This window comes from Nansenia antarctica (genome assembly GCF_963989245.1).
Source record: "Nansenia antarctica genome assembly, chromosome: 18".
In the NCBI taxonomy this organism is placed as follows: domain Eukaryota; kingdom Metazoa; phylum Chordata; class Actinopteri; order Argentiniformes; family Microstomatidae; genus Nansenia; species Nansenia antarctica.
Genome location: NC_137691.1, coordinates 7,655,917 through 7,675,916, shown reverse-complemented (window position 1 = coordinate 7,675,916; position 20,000 = coordinate 7,655,917). Strand labels below are relative to the sequence as shown.

General features: G+C 47.9%; 1 protein-coding gene across 1 annotated transcript in view; it reads left to right on the top strand.

Annotated features, from left to right (window-relative positions):
• Positions 1-13,213, top strand: part of dnai1.2 (dynein, axonemal, intermediate chain 1, paralog 2) — a gene marked incomplete at both ends in the record, with an annotated part of 13,753 nt that extends 540 nt beyond the window's left edge. The window contains 19 exons of the mRNA XM_080548573.1: positions 1-24; positions 208-306; positions 1,805-1,885; positions 3,843-3,969; positions 4,416-4,495; positions 4,740-4,892; positions 5,710-5,769; positions 6,031-6,174; positions 6,558-6,642; positions 6,996-7,113; positions 7,439-7,482; positions 7,662-7,909; positions 8,016-8,105; positions 8,431-8,518; positions 9,281-9,360; positions 9,831-9,979; positions 10,103-10,202; positions 12,348-12,533; positions 13,118-13,213. The exon at positions 1-24 is cut by the window's left edge and continues 45 nt beyond it. Coding sequence (XP_080404699.1) covers positions 1-24; positions 208-306; positions 1,805-1,885; positions 3,843-3,969; positions 4,416-4,495; positions 4,740-4,892; positions 5,710-5,769; positions 6,031-6,174; positions 6,558-6,642; positions 6,996-7,113; positions 7,439-7,482; positions 7,662-7,909; positions 8,016-8,105; positions 8,431-8,518; positions 9,281-9,360; positions 9,831-9,979; positions 10,103-10,202; positions 12,348-12,533; positions 13,118-13,213 — 2,052 coding nt within the window. The remainder of the gene's footprint in view (positions 25-207; positions 307-1,804; positions 1,886-3,842; positions 3,970-4,415; positions 4,496-4,739; positions 4,893-5,709; positions 5,770-6,030; positions 6,175-6,557; positions 6,643-6,995; positions 7,114-7,438; positions 7,483-7,661; positions 7,910-8,015; positions 8,106-8,430; positions 8,519-9,280; positions 9,361-9,830; positions 9,980-10,102; positions 10,203-12,347; positions 12,534-13,117) is intronic.
• Positions 13,214-20,000: the final 6,787 nt, after the last annotated feature.

Below are 20,000 nucleotides of genomic sequence, written 5' to 3'. Positions count from 1 at the left end.
GCCAAAGCTACCAGCAAGAAAAAGGTATGTAGGTCTGAGGGCCTCTTTATGGAAAGCTAGGTTTAAGGAATAATGACGTATTTAAGTGTAATGGTTGGTTTGATAACAACACATGTTATTTTTTGCTGAATTAGTATCAGCATTATCTGGGTATTATCTGTCTAATCTACCTGTTGTTTTAACACCTTGCCTTCTCTGTGTGGTCAGGACGAGGAGGATGGGACTGAGGTGGGGGATGGAGGAGATGAGTGGACACAGGGGAAGACTCTGATCAAACCTGCAGACCAACTGGAACTCACCGAAGTGGTATGTTCCACTGTGGACAGTTCTGTCTGTGGTCATATGAAATAGCAGAGATATTACGCTTTAGATGCTATTTTCAGAAGCTGTGCAACAGTGTGCAGCAGAATGCAGCTGCAGTATGTTCTACTTTGATCATTGTTGTTTGTGATATTATTTCACGGCTGTGTACATAAGGCTGTAAAGTTTGGGTATATACAGTAGGCCTAGCGGCTATATAAGAGCTTGTCTGTACAGACATAGCAGGTGTGTTTTAGTAGTCCGGTAAACAGAACATCTGTCACAACTGTCTTCCTCTTTCCTTTAAGTTAAAGGTTAGAGGAGGGGGGTGGTGGCTATAGTTGGGTTAGTCTTAAATGTAGTAACCCAAGAGAGACGACTCTGGATGGTGCAGAAACGGTGGTGTAAAGTTTTATGTAGCGAAAAACACATGATTATACAAACAACATTGAACTTCCAACATGACTCATCCCGCCCTCCACAGGAAACAGATCTATATAATCCTCTGGTGGCGCCGACTGCACAATTATTATTATTATTATTATTACTATTATTATTATTATTATTAATTATTGCCACACAAACGTTAGGATAATATATTTTTCCATGGTCCTATTGTTCACTTGACTAACACCAGCTGCTTGTTATGATGTTACGTTTCTTATCAGTTTGTCTTTTTTTAGTGCTATTTTAATAAGCACTTATCAGTATTAGTATCCTACGAGCACACGTCATCATTGTACTAGCATGGGAATGACGGAGCTCCTGACTGGGAAGAAGTCTCTGATGGCCTTGACGCCAGGTAGAATAGAATAGAATAGACTTTATTGTCCTTGTACAGTTGCCTATACAATGAAATTGTAGTGGTTCTTCTGAAGGTGCAAAAACAGAAAACATATTCACATATTCACAAACATATACACATATAACATATCACAAATATTACACACTAGACAATTAAAAAGCGAAAATGCTATAAAACAAGCTAAGAGACAATGAGGTCTGTGGTGTCAAGTGCAAATAAAGACAACAATCTTAAGAAAATAAAAACAACTATAAAAGCAAGCTAAAAGACATGAGGTCAGTGGCGTTATAATACTATAATAATACTGTAAAAATATATAAACAGAGAGGTGCAGGATCCTCTCCCTTTTTTGTGATTTCACACGCCGGGCACAGACTACAATCATTGTATAGTTTTGAACATTCTGATCAAGGTCATGAGCAGATAATATTATAGTTCTGTCATGATTCATAGTGGCCAATTAGGGGGAGGTCCCTGGGATTTGGGAAAGTATATATGTAATGGAACTGAATAAATCATCACTCTTCTCTTGAGACTGCCTCAGATTTGGGTCCAGCTGCTGCAGCACTGCTATGTACTCTACTTGCGATCTTCAATAAACTATCACTGTGCAATAGAGAAAATCTCCTCCGTATTTCTTGGAGCTGTTCAACAAAAGAACCAGGGGCTAACACAGACACGTCTGTTTCTCCTCACCAGGAGCTGAAAGAGGAGTTCACAAGGATCCTGACCGCCAACAACCCGCACGCCCCTCAGCACGTTGTCCGCTACAGCTTCAAGGTAAAGCTGTGGCCTTAATCACAGCTGAGCGCTCTGCCGTAGACAGCTAGTGTGATGTGGGTTGCTAATAAACAGTCGCGGCCTTTAACCGCAGGTAGATTGACAATGACAACTTGCTAGTAATGTGCTTCTGGGGGTATCCAGAATCAAATAATGTTGTGTTATATGATTAAGTGTAGCAACAACCCTACCCCAACATTGTAACAACCCTAACCCAACACTGTAACAACCCTACCCCAACACTGTAACAACCCTACCCCAACACTGTAACAGCCCTAACCCAACATTGTAACAACCCTAACCCAACACTGTAACAACCCTACCCCAACACTGTAACAACCCTAACCCAACACTGTAACAACCCTAACCCAACACTGTAACAACCCTAACCCAACACTGTAACAGCCCTAACCCAACACTGTAACAACCCTACCCCAACACTGTAACAACCCTAACCCAACACTGTAACAACCCTACCCCAACACTGTAACAACCCTAACCCAACACTGTAACACCCCTCACCCAACACTGTAACAACCCTACCCCAACACTGTAACAACCCTAACCCAACACTGTAACAACCCTAACCCAACACTGTAACAACCCTAACCCAACACTGTAACAACCCTAACCCAACACTGTAACAACCCTACCCCAACACTGTAACAACCCTACCCCAACACTGTAACAACCCTACCCCAACACTGTAACAACCCTAACCCAACACTGTAACAGCCCTAACCCAACACTGTAACAACCCTACCCCAACACTGTAACAACCCTAACCCAACACTGTAACAGCCCTAACCCAACACTGTAACAACCCTAACCCAACACTGTAACAACCCTACCCAACACTGTAACAACCCTAACCCAACACTGTAACAACCCTAACCCAACACTGTAACAACCCTACCCCAACACTGTAACAACCCTAACCCAACACTGTAACAGCCCTAACCCAACACTGTAACAACCCTAACCCAACACTGTAACAGCCCTAACCCAACACTGTAACAACCCTACCCCAACACTGTAACAACCCTAACCCAACACTGTAACAGCCCTACCCCAACACTGTACCAACCCTACCCCAACACTGTAACAGCCCTAACCCAACACTGTAACAACCCTAACCCAACACTGTAACAGCCCTACCCCAACACTGTAACAACCCTAACCCAACACTGTAACAGCCCTACCCCAACACTGTAACAACCCTAACCCAACACTGTAACAACCCTAACCCGACACTGTAACAGCCCTAACCCAACACTGTAACAGCCCTAACCCAACACTGTAACAACCCTAACCCAACACTGTAACAACCCTAACCCAACACTGTAACAACCCTAACCCAACACTGTAACAGCCCTAACCCAACACTGTAACAACCCTAACCCGACACTGTAACAGCCCTAACCCAACACTGTAACAGCCCTAACCCAACACTGTAACAACCCTAACCCAACACTGTAACAACCCTAACCCAACACTGTAACAACCCTACCCCAACACTGTAACAGCCCTAACCCAACACTGTAACAACCCTAACCCGACACTGTAACAACCCTAACCCAACACTGTAACAACCCTAACCCAACACTGTAACAGCCCTAACCCAACACTGTAACAACCCTACCCCAACACTGTAACAACCCTAACCCAACACTGTAACAACCCTACCCAACACTGTAACAACCCTAACCCAACACTGTAACAACCCTAACCCAACACTGTAACAACCCTAACCCAACACTGTAACAACCCTAACCCAACACTGTAACAACCCTAACCCAACACTGTAACAACCCTAACCCAACACTGTAACAACCCTACCCCAACACTGTAACAACCCTAACCCAACACTGTAACAACCCTAACCCGACACTGTAACAGCCCTAACCCAACACTGTAACAACCCTAACCCAACACTGTGTGTCGTGCGTGTTGACAGGAGCGTTCTTACAAGCCCATTAGCAGCGTGGACCAGTTGGCTGTTCACTTTGTTCTGGAGGGGAATCTCCTCCACCAGGACTCCGACGAAGCTCGCAGGCAGAGGGCCAAACAGGGCCTCCCTGACGGTAAGTTAGTTAGTTAGTTAGTGAGTTAATTAGTGAGTTATTTTAATAAGTGAGTTTAATAAGTGAATAAATAAATACACAGTGAAAGTATATTCCATATATTCCATATAGACTGTAACACAGTCTGTAGAGTAACAACAGCCAAAGGATGAAACAATGTTAGTTCAACGATTCAGTTGGAACTGATGGATATGATGTTATTCCACTTGGAACTAATGAATATGATGTTATTTCAGATGAAACTAATGAATATGATGTTATTTCAGATGAAACTAATGAATATGATGTTATTTCAGATGAAACTCATGAATATGACGTTATTTCAGATGAAACTCATGAATATGACGTTATTTCAGATGAAACTCATGAATATGACGTTATTTCAGATGAAACTCATGAATATGATGTTATTCCAGTTGGAACTAACGAATATGATGTTATTCCAGAAAAGGCCCCAGTTGAGACTATTGCTGAGACCGAGGAGGAAAAACCAGAGGAAAAACCAGAGGAAAAACCAGAGACTCCGGTAAGACAGAAACTCATAAGTTAATGTCCTGTAAGTTTGTATTATATTAAGTAGTGTATGTTATATTGTATTGCTGTTTGTCTGTGTATAATGTCTACCAGTAATAATAATTGTATTAGTTATTTTATTAAAGCTAATTGAATTGAGAAGCAGGACTAGATAGGGTTAGTGTACTATTGCTGGAAAGCCAGTTGAGTGTGAGTGTGATGCTGAGCGTGGCAGCACCGTGTCCTCTGTGCCCCAGGCCCTGGAGGGGGAGGACGGGGGGGAGGCGGAGGCGGAGGAGGGCGGGGGAGACGACAGAGCTGACAGTGCGGCGTCCAAGGCCGGCAAGAAGGTCACCAACCAGTTCAACTACAGCGAGAGGGCCTCCCAGACCCTCAACAACCCCTACAGGGTAGGTCAACTACCTCCCAGACCCTCAACAACCCCTACAGGGTAGGTCAACTACCTCCCAGACCCTCAACAACCCCTACAGGGTAGGTCAACTACCTCCCAGACCCTCAACAACCCCTACAGGGTAGGTCTACTACCTCCCAGACCCTCAACAACCCCTACAGGGTAGGTTTACTACCTCCCAGACCCTCAACAACCCCTACAGGGTAGGTCTACTACCTCCCAGACCCTCAACAACCCCTACAGGGTAGGTCTACTACCTCCCAGACCCTCAACAACCCCTACAGGGTAGGTCTACTACCTCCCAGACCCTCAACAACCCCTACAGGGTAGGTCTACTACCTCCCAGACCCTCAACAACCCCTACAGGGTAGGTCAACTACCTCCCAGACCCTCAACAACCCCTACAGGGCATGTTTACTGCATGTTTACTACCTGTTTATACTGGCTCTGCGTCTGTACCGTTACTGTGTTAAAGCCTGATATGACTATTAGCACTATTTTAAAGGCTGGTTTGATAAGTCAGTGCTGTTTTAAAGGCTGATTTGATCATGAGTGCTGTTTTAAAGGCTGATTTGATAAGTCAGTGCTATTTTAAAGGGTGATTTGATAAGTCAGTGCTATTTTAAAGGGTGATTTGATAAGTCAGTGCTATTTTAAAGGGTGATTTGATAAGTCAGTGCTATTTTAAAGGGTGATTTGATAAGTCAGTGCTATTTTAAAGGCTGATTTGATAGTCAGTGCTGTTTTAAAGGCTGATTTGATCATCAGTAGCAGACTGACATGTGCTTTGCTGTCCTCCAACCCTGAACACTCAGGAAAGAGAATGTCAGACCGAGCCCCCTCCACGTGCAGACTTCTCAGCAACAGCCAATCAGGTGAGAGAAACGTTCTAAACCTTCTCAGGATGCAAAACAGACTTCTGTTACCTTGTTTTTTAATGGACAAATACAGTGGTCACTCCTTAGTTAAAGACTAACCCCACTGGCTGTCTCTGTCTGCAGTAGGATCAGGGTTACAGGGTTAGTAGGAAGTGTAGTTGTCTAACCCCACTAGCTGCTCTCTCCATCTGAAGTGGAATTAGGGTTACAGGGTTAGAGTAGCTGTCTCACCCCACAGGCTGCTGACTCTGTCTGCAGTGGGAGATCTATGACGCGTACGCGGAGGAGCTGCAGAAACAGGAGAAGAAAGCGAAGCAGTTAAAAGAAGAGAAGCAGAAAGCCCTGCCCTCCAAGAAGGACGAAGACAGAGTGAAGAAGAAGATGATGCTGGTGGAGATGCAGGTGAATGCACCTTCCTGTCAACAACATTACAGTATAACATCACTAGGATAACACGTAGGTAAACCTCTATTCAGCAACGTCACTATAACATCACCATGATAACATGTAGGTAAACCTCTATTCAACAACATCACGATAATGATAACATGTGTAACATGCGAATCAAAAACATACAGTATGACAACATCATTATGATAACATGTAGGTAAACCTCCAGACAACAACACTCACAAACAGTCTAATACTGTCCCAGTTGTCACACCCTTTGCTGAAGTGTAGACTTGTGCGCTCCGATACATTTTAAAAAGTACAGATCCTCAAATGGGAGAGGGGTTGAGAAATGGGACCCAGAATAAAGCCTTTCTCCCCTGTTGCTTCTCTAGAGTGATGACATCACCAAAGTGGCCAACGTGTCGAAGATCATCGAGCGGATGGTGAACCAGAACACGTTCGATGACATCGCTCAAGGTTCCTGGACGCCTCTTGTCATTGATCTGATACCAAGTCTATACCACGTCTGCTTTGTCATCTAATATACACATTGTGAATCTCCCCCCTCCTTTCTCCTCTCCTCTCCCCTCCTCTCTCCTCTCCCCTCCTTTCTCCTCTCCTCTCCCCTCCTCTCTCCCCTCCTCTATCCTCTCCCCTCCTCTCTCCCCTCCTCTCTCCTCTCCTCTCCTCTCCCCTCCTCTCTCCCCTCCTCTCTCCTCTCCCCTCCTCTCCTCTCTCCCCTCCTCTCTCCTCTCCTCTCCCCTCCTCTCTCCCCTCCTCTCTCCTCTCCTCTCTCCTCTCCCCTTCTCTCTTCTCTCTTCTCTAACTAGATTTTAAGTATTTCGAGGATGCCTCTGATGAGTTCCGCGAGCAAGAGGGCACTCTTCTTCCTCTGTGGAAGTTCCAGTATGACAAAGCTAAATGCCTGTCAGTTACTGCCCTCTGCTGGTCAGTACGCTCGTTACAACTAACTTGTCTGCGTTTACATTTTAACCATTTAGCAGACACTTTTATCCAAAGCGACTTACAATTAGAGATTACAGGGACAGTCTCCCTGAAGTAACTTAGGGCTAAGTGCCTTACTCAAGGGCACACTGGTGGTGGGTGTTCCCAGGTGGGACTTGTCTTGAACTCATGACCTTCTGATCACTAGTCCAACTCACTATCCACTAGGGACTATGCCATTTACTATGCCATTTACTGGTCATTGTTATTATTATTGGGTATTGATGGTAATGTTCTGTATATTGAATGATGGACTGTCCCTCTCCAGGAATGAGACCTACAAAGACTTGTTTGCAGTGGGGCTTGGCTCATGTAAGTATTCAAGTACTAATACGTGAAGACACAGTAGCATAATGCTGCTCTACTCTGAAATACATACTAACCCCACACCCTAATGCTCTCCTCCCCTCCCTCCATTTCTCCTTATCTCTCCCCTCCCTCCCTCCCAAACTCCCCTTTACCCTCCCTCCCTCCCTTCCCCTCGCCAACAGATGACTTCACAAAGCAGGGCAGGGGCATGCTGCTGTTCTATTCTCTGAAGAACTCCACCTTCCCAGAGCATATCTACCCCACAACATCTGGCATCCTGTGTCTGGACATCCACCCCCGCCTGTCCTACCTGGTGGCCGTGGGCTTCTACGACGGCTGTGTGTCCGTCTACAACCTCAAGGAGGACAGTCTGCAGCCCATCTACAAGAGCACCGCCAAGTCTGGCAAGCACACAGACCCTGTCTGGCAGGTGTGTGTCGCCACCATGCTGGATCATGTTGTTGTTGTTGTTGTTGTTGTTGGTGTGTATTATGTGTTTACATGCTGGATCTTGTTGTTGTTGTTGTCTCTTCCAGGTGAGGTGGCAGAAGGACGATATGGACAACAATCACAACTTCTTCTCTGTGTCGTCCGACGGACGTGTGGTCTCTTGGACTCTTGTCAAGGTACCTGTGTTCCCCTCTGACTCCCTCGGCCCTCCCTCTGGTACCTGTGTTCCCCTCTGGCTCCCTCGGCCCTCCCTCTGGTGCCTGTGTTCCCCTCTGGCTCCCTCGGCCCTCCCTCTGGTACCTGTGTTCCCCTCTGGCTCCCTCGGCCCTCCCTCTGGTGCCTGTGTTCCCCTCTGACTCCCTCGGCCCTCCCTCTGGTACCTGTGTTCCCCTCTGGCTCCCTCGGCCCTCCCTCTGGCTCACCACCAGGCCGTCACGGTGGTTCTGGTGTCTCATAAGGCTGTCACAGTGTTTTCTGATGGTTCTGGTGGTCTGGTTGCAGAACGAACTGGTGTTCACTGACATTATCAAACTGTCGCTGGAGGGAGCCGTGTCAGACGGGTCAGATGGACTGCAGCCTCCTACCATGGGTAAGACTGTTAATGTTACTACACCACTACCATGGGTACGACTGTTAATGTTACTACTACTACTACTACTACTACTACTACTACTACTACTACTACTACTACTACTACTACTGCTGCTGCTACTGCTGCTGCTGCTGCTGCTACTACTACTACTACTGCTACTACTACTATTACTACTACTACTACTACTACTACTTAAAGTCCCCCCCAAAAATATTTCAGAATAAAAGACCCCCCCAAAAATATTTCTGAATAAAAGTCCTCAAAAAATATATCAGAATAAAAATCCCCACCAAAATATTTCAGAATTAAAGTCCCCCCAAAAATATTTCAGAATAAAAGTCCCCCCAAAATATTTCAGAATAAGTCAGCAAAAAAATATTTCAGAATGAAAGTCAGAAAAACAATATTTCAGAATAAATGTCAGAAAAACAATATTTCAGAATAAAAGTCCCCCAAAAAATATTTCTGAATTTAAGTCCCCCCCAAACATATTTCAGAATAAAAGTCCCCCCCAAAAAAATATGAATTTAAGTCCCCCCCAAAAATATTTCAGAATAAAAAATTAATTAATTAATTATAATTAATTATAAAAGTCCCAAAGAAAATATTTCAGAATAAAAGTCCCTTGGGACCTTACCATGGGAAAGACTGTTAGAGTGCAGAACTGTCTATCTGAGTAGGCTAACCCTAACCCTAGAATATGACACTTCAACACTGTTTGAAAGTCGCCTGTTTGACTACATGCTTGTGTTTCCACAGCTTGTGGAATATCGTTTGACTTCCACAAGCAGATTGACTATCTCTTCCTGGTCGGCACTGAGGAGGGGAAAATACACAAGGTGAGATTGTATTCTTTCTCAGGACAGTTATAGAATAAAATAATAAATTAAGCAATCATTTGAACAATGACTGTTGTTTATAAACTGTAGGAAAGTTTTCCCCCAATCAGATGCCGTAGCCAATTACGTAGGTCTTCCCAGCATGTTCAGAAGAAGCGTGTGTGTGTGCGTGTGAGTGTGTGTGTGTGTGTGTGTGTGTGTGAGTGAGTGAGTGAGCGTGCGTGTGTGCGTGTTTGTGTGAAGCAGACTGCCTCTGTGGTCCCTAGTGCTCCAAGGCGTATTCCAGGTGTTTGTGTGAAACAGAAACAGAAACAAAGCAGCTACGTACTGATAACGACAACCCACTGACTACTAACCCTAACTCCCAACCATCAAAGAGTCAAAGCATGACAGGGGCCGGTTCTAACAAGACCAGTCACACCAACAGACATTCCTACCTCTCTCATCCACGCTCCCTCTGTGGTCCCTAGTGCTCCAAGGCGTATTCCAGCCAGTTCTTGGAGACGTACGACGCCCACAACATGGCCGTGGACGCTGTCAAGTGGAACCAATTCCATCCCAAAATCTTCATCTCCTGCAGCTCTGATTGGACGGTCAAGATATGGGACCACACCATCCAGTAAGTCCCCTCCTCTCTCTCTTCCCCAGTCACTCCTCCCCAGCATATAGTTGCTCAGGTATCACTCTGACTGTTGCACATAGAACCCTGACCTCTGACCACCCCCCCTCCGTGTCTCTCCAGGACCCCCATGTTCACCTTTGACCTCAACGCGGCCGTAGGAGACGTGGCGTGGTCTCCCTACTCGTCCACCGTCTTCGCTGGCGTCACCACTGATGGCAAGGTAACCTAGCAACCGCACCTTGTAACTAGCTAGGGCTGTGCCAAAAGAGGGCAAGGAGTTTCCCAGACCCATGTGGTTTTGACCTGAGGCCCACAGTTTCTCCTGGCCAGGTCACACGGTATGGAAAAAGTTGCGGCCCCCAACCATAGCATCTGCACGTTCATCTCCCCCACGCATCTCATCATCTATAAGGCTTCATATCTGTCACTGACGATCACACACAGTTAGCTTAAGGACTAGCTCCTCCCCTCCGACCCTAACGACGTGTTCATCCCTGATCCCTGGTTGTTGCTCTGCGTAACCGTCCCCAGAATAGGGCAGCCGTGAGTCACAGCCAGCTGAGAGCTGATGTTCTGGTTGGCACGTGTTCCTCCTCTCTCTCTCTTTCTCTCTCTCTCTCTCTCCTTCTCTCTCTCTCTCCCTCTCTTTCTCCCTCTTTCTCTCTCCCTTTCTCTCTCTCCCCCCCTCTCTCTCTCCCTCTCTTTCTCTCTCTCTCCCTCTCTCCATCTCCCTCCTTCTCTCTCTGTCTCTCTCTCTCTGTCTCTCTCCATCCCTCTCTCTCTCCTTCTCTCTCTCTCTCTCTTTCTCCCTCTTTCTCTCTCCCTTTCTCTCTCTCCTTCTCTCTCTCCCCCTCTCTCTCCCTCTCTCTCTCTCCATCTCCCTCCCTCTCTCTCTCTGTCTCTCTCCATCCCTCTCCCTCTCTCTCCGTCTCCCTCTCTCTCTCTCTCCATCTCCCTCCTTCTCTCTCTCCCTCTCTCTCCCCCTCTCTCCCCCTCTCTCTCTCCCTCTCTCTCTCACCCTCTCTCTCTGTCTCTCTCCATCCCTCTCTCTCTCTCCCCCCCCTCTCTCTCTATGTCTCTCCATCCCTCTCTCACTGTCTCTCCATCCCTCTCTCTCTCTCTCTCCATCCCTCTCTCAGTCTCTCTAGCTATAAAGTGGGAGTAAATGCCTGCTTTGTTTTCCTGTAGGAATTAGTCAATAGTAGTTTTTGATGATGACACATGATTAGTACTCTGCCTTTGTTCTAGGTACAAGATAATGATCATGTTTTTCTATTATTAGAGTGGAATCCACTCACATTTATTTTAGGTATCAGATTATTGTCCTCTAAAAATGTTTTGCGTGCAAATGTTTCGCCAGCATTTGCGAAACAATCCCCAGGGGTTGACCAAAATTATTTTTATTATTATTATACAATTATTATTATTTTGTGTATGTTTTTAGGCATTGCTGCTTTATTGGGATAAAGACAGTAGAGATGACAGGAAGGATGGGTGTGAGAGAGAGGAAGGATGACATGCAAAATATGTCGATGGGTGGAATCGTACCAGGGACCTTGCGATGATGTGGTATGCGCATTAGTGTGCTATGTCACTAAGCGCTCCGTATACCACTTTTTCATCATTCTGTCAGAGAGACCATGCATAATGGCTCTCCGGCTGGATTTTAGGAGTTTAGATTTCTTTCGTTTTTTTGTTTTTTTAAAGAATAATATTCTTACAGTGTCAGAGATACAGCTCAGATGGCAATACTCTAAGAAGAGGCGTGTAGTACTTAGGGTTGAGAATGTACAGGCAGGTCTACTAGGCTTCCATTCATGCATGCTTTCCAACTTCTAAATAAATGAGGAAACCGACACTCCTCAAACCTTCTACTACACCAAACTATACACCACCCTCTATTATATATCCACAGATATATCTCCCTCTCTTCTCCCTCTCTCTCCCTTGTTCACATATACATTTTTTATTTTTATTTATTTGACCTTTATTTAACCAGATCAAATCAGTTGAGAACAAATTCTCATTTTCAATGGCGATCTGGCCAAGAGGCCCCCGGCAAGAATAAAAACAAACATATAAACAGAAATACTCAGGGTCGACATAGAACAATACATACAATACATGAGAACGGCAAAGACAGTGAAGATAAATAAACCCTAACCCTAACCCTAACAAATAGAAACAAAATCAACTAACCTATGTGCGGAAAGAGAGCGGGGGGGGGGTGTGCGTGTGTGTGTGCGTGTGTGTATGCATGTGTGTGTGTGTGTGTGGGGGGGGGGGCAATCAGCAGGAACAACAGTCCAACAACAAATACTCCATGTCTCTCTCCCTCCCTCTCCTCCCTCTTCTCATCCCCCAGGTTCACGTCTTTGACCTGAGCATCAACAAGTACGAGGCCATCTGCCAGCAGGCGGTGGTGGCGAAGAAGAAGACCAAGCTGACTCACGTCCAGTTCAACCCCGTCTATCCCATCGTCATCGTGGGAGACGACCGGGGCTACGTCATCAGCCTCAAGCTCTCGCCCAACCTGCGCAAGAAACCCAAGGTACACAGTCACACAGCCCTGTCTAACGTGTCTGTGTGTGTCCGTGTCTGTGTGTGTCTGTATCTGTGTCTGATGTGTGTCTGTATCTGTGTCTGACGTGTCTGTATCTGTGTCTGACGTGTCTGTATCTCTGTCTGTATAGAGTCTGTATCTCTGTCTGTATCTGTGTCTGACGTGTCTGTATCTCTGTCTGTATAGAGTCTGTATCTCTGTCTGTATCTGTGTCTGTATCTGACGTGTCTGTATCTCTGTCTGTATCTGTGTCTGACGTGTCTGTATCTCTGTCTGTATCTGTGTCTGACGTGTCTGTATCTCTGTCTGATGTGTCTGTATCTGTGTCTGATGTGTGTCTGTATCTGTGTCTGACGTGTCTGTATCTCTGTCTGTATCTGTGTCTGACGTGTCTGTATCTCTGTCTGATGTGTCTGTATCTGTGTCTGATGTGTGTCTGTATCTGTGTCTGACGTGTCTGTATCTGTGTCTGACGTGTCTGTATCTCTGTCTGACGTGTCTGTATCTCTGTCTGATGTGTCTCTATCTGACGTGTCTGTGTCTGACGTGTCTGTGTCTGTCTGTGTTTCCAGGAGAAGAAGGGCCAGGAAACGCCTAAGGGGCCAGAGGTGGAAATTGCCAAGATGGAGAAGTTGTTGAGTCTACTGAGAGAGCCAGAGAGCTCCTAGATAGACACGCCACTGCTCTACAGCCAGCATCATTATGCCTTCCTGTCTACTAAAACCCACATCACCCACTGCAGTCGTCCACCACTGTCGTCCACCACTGCTACTACACACACCGCTTGTGTGTATGATAACCTGCAAAAATGTGATATGAGATAACAAAACCACTTGAGCTTTGAGTTATTTTTCATTTGAAGAGAGAGAGCGAGTTTGAAGGAAATCTTTATTAAACATTTTTAATCTTTGAAATGGCGTTCTCTTCTCTTCTCTACGTTCTCTTCTCTGTCGAGTATGATCAGAGATGCTCAAATTCTCCAAGAGAGTCAGGTGAACACTGAACACACACAGAGACAGTTCAACACACAGTATGGAGGAATGCTTCGGTCCCACGCCTCTGGATCAGACGTTGTAGAAGCTAACAGATCCATTAATTAACGTGTACTTAAATGGGCTTTAGTCCGCTCAACCCTCTTAGATTCAATGGTGTTGGTGTTGAATTCCTTCAACAGAGTGTGTGATACGTACTGTATAAATGACTATGTACCAGATAAGCTGTTTCAAGAGTTCCGAGCTGCTAGTGATTTCTGCACCTACGGGAAGGACTTTAACTATGAGTCACTGCTGTTATTATTCCCCTTGTTGACAGCCTTCCATTGCCCTTGCCCTTAATGACGCACCCCCCCCTGCCCACACAACTCCTTCAGCCAGGGGTGCCGTCTCCGTGTGATGATTGCGACACAAGTGGGTTTAAAATAAACGTTCTATTCCTGATGATTATGTAAATCACAGGTAGCCAAGCCTGGCCAGGTGAAATGTCACACATGAATTATCTAAGGAACACATAAGAATTTAGAATGCATACAGAGAGAGATATGATACAAGTTTGAACATGAGTATATTCATACTTGGGGTTACATCTTCTTAAACAGGACCATTGGTCACGGCAGGAATCATTCCTTTAATCTTTCTTTCTCTCTCTCTGTCCTTCATCCTTTCCTGTCACTTTAAGAAGCATGTATTTTCCTCTTGGCAGACGGTATTATTCCCCTGTCGGCACACCTGGGGGTTTTCCCATCGCGTCTCACCTCTTCTCTCATATCGCAAGTCTGCAGATATTTTATTCCGGTTGTGAGCCGTGGGACAAACAAGACAGGTCGAAGAGGACGCGAGTTATTTGATTGCTTTTCGTTATTCTCCTAATGGCGCTACATAAACAGTGATGTTGAGTAGCGCCTGAGTGAGTGTTGTTTCCTTGTGTGTCTGAGAAAGACGCGTCAATAAGGACCAAAGAAAACAGCGAGGTTGCACATCTAAAGCCGGGTGAGATCAAGCTGAGATCAGTTAACGTTTTATGAGACAGACGCCAGTACCGGCAGCTGTGTCTGGTTGGACGGCACCTTGCAGGCCTTGTAGAGGATGAGGAAGAGGAGGATGAGGAGGAAGGCCACCAGCGTGTTGCAGGCGATGGCCACCATAGCTGCCGTAGACAGTATGACGGTCTCCCTAGACTCCATGACCAACAAAGCAGGTCCCAGTCCACTGACCGTTCACCGCAATCAGACCTCCACAGTCCTCCACAGTCCTCCACAGGCCTCCACAGACTTCCTCAGACGTCCTCAGACCTCCACAGACTTCCTCAGTCCTCCACAGACCTCCAGACTTCCTCAGTCCTCCACAGACCTCCAGACTTCCTCAGTCCTCCACAGACCTCAAACCCCCTCAGTCCACTGGTGCCAAGTAGTCCCACAGCACAGCAGGTGTCCTGTGAGGAAATTAAGTGGTGAAGAGAGAAATTCATTAATGCAGAAAAACAGGGATGAGATTCTTGTGATTAACGTGACAGACAAGAGGTAAGTCATTTCTTGTGTTGTGATACACACACACAGACACACACACACACACACACACACACACACACACACTAGCTGTGAGGGAGGAGTAGGTGGTGGTAATATGGGGCTTGTATTCCCAGCACCACAAACAGGGACAGTATTGGCGCTTCTCCATTGACCAGACCGGGATGGTACAGGACAGGATGGTACGGGATGGCATTTGTATCTGACCCGTACCGTATTTTACCCGTACGCTTCTCCATTATACACAACAGCATTTAGCATTTCGCATCGGCCGGCAGCAGGGATTTTTCAGCTTCACAGCTGGAGGTGGGGGTGGTCTCTTCACAGATGGAGGTGGAGGTGGTCTCTTCACAGGTGGAGGTGGAGGTGGTCTCTTCACAGGTGGAGGTGGAGGTGGTCTCTTCACAGCTGGAGGTGGGGGTGGTCTCTTCACAGGTGGGGGTGGAGGTGGGGGTGGTCTCTTCACAGGTGGAGGTGGGGGTGGGGATGGTCTCTTCACAGGTGGAGGTGGTCTCTTCACAGGTGGAGGTGGGGGTGGTCTCTTCACAGGTGGAGGTGGAGGTGGGGGTGGTCTCTTCACAGGTGGAGGTGGGGGTGGGGGTGGTCTCTTCACAGGTGGAGGTGGGGGTGGAGGTGGTCTCTTCACAGGTGGAGGTGGGGGTGGTCTCTTCACAGGTGGAGGTGGGGGTGGTCTCTTCACAGGTGGGGGTGGAGGTGGGGGTGGTCTCTTCACAGGTGGGGGTGGAGGTGGGGGTGGTCTCTTCACAGGTGGAGGTGGGGGTGGTCTCTTCACAGGTGGGGGTGGAGGTTGTCTCTTCACAGGTGGGGGTGGAGGTGGGGGTGGTCTCTTCACAGGTGGAGGTGGAGGTGGTCTCTTCACAGGTGGAGGTGGAGGTGGTCTCTTCACAGGTGGGGGTGGAGGTGGGGGTGGTCTCTTCACAGGTGGAGGTGGAGGTGGTCTCTTCACAGGTGGGGGTGGGGGTGGGGGTGGTCTCTTCACAGGTGGAGGTGGGGGTGGAGGTGGTCTCTTCACAGGTGGAGGTGGAGGTGGAGGTGGTCTCTTCACAGGTGGAGGTGGGGGTGGTCTCTTCACAGGTGGAGGTGGAGGTGGTCTCTTCACAGGTGGGGGTGGAGGTGGGGGTGGTCTCTTCACAGGTGGGGGTGGGGGTGGTCTCTTCACAGGTGGAGGTGGAGGTGGTCTCTTCACAGGTGGGGGTGGGGGTGGTCTCTTCACAGGTGGAGGTGGAGGTGGTCTCTTCACAGATGGAGGTGGAGGTGGAGGTGGTCTCTTCACAGGTGGGGGTGGTGGTGGTCTCTTCACAGGTGGAGGGGGAGGTGGAGGTGGTCTCTTCACAGGTGGGGGTGGCGGTGGTCTCTTCACAGGTGGAGGTGGGGGTGGTCTCTTCACAGGTGGAGGTGGGGGTGGGGGTGGTCTCTTCACAGGTGGAGGTGGAGGTGGTCTCTTCACAGGTGGAGGTGGGGGTGGGGGTGGTCTCTTCACAGGTGGAGGTGGAGGTGGTCTCTTCACAGGTGGAGGTGGGGGTGGTCTCTTCACAGGTGGAGGTGGGGGTGGTCTCTTCACAGGTGGAGGTGGAGGTGGAGGTGGTCTCTTCACAGATGGAAGTGGAGGTGGTCTCTTCACAGATGGAGGTGGGGGTGGTCTCTTCACAGGTGGGGGTGGAGGTGGTCTCTTCACAGATGGAGGTGGGGGTGGTCTCTTCACAGATGGAGGTGGGGGTGGTCTCTTCACAGGTGGAGGTGGAGGTGGAGGTGGTCTCTTCACAGATGGAGGTGGAGGTGGTCTCTTCACAGATGGAGGTGGGGGTGGTCTCTTCACAGGTGGAGGTGGAGGTGGAGGTGGTCTCTTCACAGATGGAGGTGGAGGTGGTCTCTTCACAGATGGAGGTGGGGGTGGTCTCTTCACAGGTGGAGGTGGAGGTGGAGGTGGTCTCTTCACAGATGGAGGTGGAGGTGGTCTCTTCTCAGGTGGGGGTGGGGGTGGTCTCTTCACAGGTGGAGGTGGAGGTGGAGGTGGTCTCTTCACAGATGGAGGTGGAGGTGGTCTCTTCACAGGTGGGGGTGGGGGTGGTCTCTTCACAGGTGGAGGTGGAGGTGGAGGTGGTCTCTTCACAGATGGAGGTGGAGGTGGTCTCTTCACAGGTGGAGGTGGGGGTGGGGGTGGTCTCTTCACAGATGGAGGTGGAGGTGGGGGTGGTCTCTTCACAGGTGGAGGTGGAGGTGGAGGTGGTCTCTTCACAGCTGGAGGTGGAGGTGGTCTCTTCACAGATGGAGGTGGGGGTGGTCTCTTCACAGGTGGAGGTGGGGGTGGAGGTGGTCTCTTCACAGGTGGAGGTGGGGGTGGTCTCTTCACAGGTGGAGGTGGGGGTGGTCTCTTCACAGGTGGAGGTGGTCTCTTCACAGGTGGAGGTGGAGGTGGTCTCTTCACAGGTGGAGGTGGAGGTGGAGGTGGTCTCTTCACAGGTGGGGGTGGGGGTGGTCTCTTCACAGGTGGAGGTGGGGGTGGTCTCTTCACAGGTGGAGGTGGGGGTGGTCTCTTCACAGGTGGAGGTGGGGGTGGTCTCTTCACAGGTGGGGGTGGGGGTGGAGGTGGTCTCTTCACAGGTGGAGGTGGAGGTGGGGGTGGTCTCTTCACAGGTGGAGGTGGGGGTGGTCTCTTCACAGGTGGAGGTGGAGGTGGTCTCTTCACAGGTGGAGGTGGGGGTGGGGGTGGTCTCTTCACAGGTGGAGGTGGGGGTGGAGGTGGTCTCTTCACAGGTGGAGGTGGGGGTGGAGGTGGTCTCTTCACAGGTGGAGGTGGGGGTGGAGGTGGTCTCTTCACAGCTGGAGGTGGGGGTGGAGGTGGTCTCTTCACAGGTGGAGGTGGAGGTGGAGGTGGTCTCTTCACAGGTGGAGGTGGAGGTGGTCTCTTCACAGGTGGAGGTGGAGGTGGAGGTGGTCTCTTCACAGGTGGAGGTTGGGGTGGTCTCTTCACAGGTGGAGGTGGAGGTGGGGGTGGTCTCTTCACAGGTGGAGGTGGAGGTGGTCTCTTCACAGGTGGAGGTGGAGGTGGGGGTGGTCTCTTCACAGGTGGAGGTGGGGGTGGAGGTGGTCTCTTCACAGGTGGAGGTGGGGGTGGGGGTGGTCTCTTCACAGGTGGGGGTGGGGGTGGAGGTGGTCCCTTCACAGGTGGAGGTGGGGGTGGTCTCTTCACAGGTGGAGGTGGGGGTGGGAGGAAGTGATGTGTGCCTCACAGCTGTGAGTCTCTCCATTGCATGACTGGTCTGGCCATCCATCTGAAATGACTCCACGGTCTGAGTCACTGTGAGATCCAGCCTCTCCTCCTCCTCGATCTGTCCTCCTCTCTTCTCTCATCTATCAATCTTTCATCTCTGTATTTTTACAGTCTGCCATCAAACCTTTGTCTTTTTCAACATATTTCAACATTTGGACATGTGATCTTCATTTTAACAAACAGAGGTATTATTAAGCTAAACAAATAAAACTGAAAAAAGATATTTGTAAAATGTAATTAATATAAATGCAATTTTCTTGTGAGGAAAAGGTTAGGACACCCCCCACATTTATTACTGCTTAAAATGCCTAAAATTAGAATCAAGTGCACCACATCACGTGCAAATGATTACAACATCATTAGAGAAGATTTTGGAGGAGCCTGTCTTATTTAAACCTCAGACATTTAGTTTGGTTTGTTCTTGATTGTTGAAGTGAGTAGTATCACCATGGTGAGATCAAAAGAGCTCTCTGAGGCCTTCAGAAAGAAGGATGTGGATGTGTATGAGTCTGGGAAGATCTCCAAACAATTAGAAACCAGTCATTCCACTGTCTGGAAAATAACTGGAGTTGAGAACAGTGGAGAACATTTAAAACCACTGCCAACATGGCCAGATCAGGCCATCCTAGCAAGTTCAGCCCAAGAGCAGACTGCAAGATACTTAACTAAAATGTCATCATGGGACCTACAGGTAGCTCTTGCTACAGTTGATGTCAAAGTACATCCATCTACCATCAGACAGAGACTACACAAGTTGGATTTCCATGGGAGGTGTGCAAGGAGGAAACCCTTGCTGTAAAAAAAAAATACATCAGAGCAAGACTAAAGTTGGCCAGAGAACACCTAGACAAACACCAGGACTTCGAGAACAATGTGCTTTGGACAGATGAATCCAAAGATGAATTATTTGGGCATAGTAACAAAATACGTTTGGCACAAACCAAAGACAGCATTTGAGCACAATAACCTCATACCAACTGTAAAGCATGGGGGTGGAAATGTGGTTTAGGGCTTGCTTTGCTGCAGGGCCTGGCCAGCTTACCATCATAGAATCCACTATGAATTATTTATTGTATCAGAGGGTGCTTGAGGAAAATGTGAGACCATCTGTCCAAAAATTCAAGCTGAAGCGGATGTGGACCATGCAAAATGACAATGACCCAAAATATTCCAGTAAATCCACCAAGGATTGGCTCAAAAGAAAGAAACAGAGAGTTCTGGAATGAATGGCCAAGTCAAAGCCTGGATCTTAATCCTATTGAGATGCTGTGGGGTGATTTGAAATGGGCTGTGCATACAAGACACCCGCCAAACATCACACAGCTGAAAGAATTCTGCATGGAGGAGTGGGAAAAACGTTCTCCCAGTCGATGTCTGATTGAGGCCAAAGGCCAAAGGGGGCGATACCAGCTATTAGGGTGTCCTAACTTTTTCCTCAGTAGAAATTGCCATGTTTGTTCATTATTTTTTGTTCAATAATTGATAACAAAGTTAAATTGTTATTGTTTTTGGTTCAATTACATCAGCTTTATCTATAGATATTGTTTGAAAGAAGATAAAAAATATATATATGTCCACATTTCTTAAAACGTTTTGTGGAGTGTGAGGACAAGAGAGAGAGGAAAGAAGAGGCTGAGAGAGA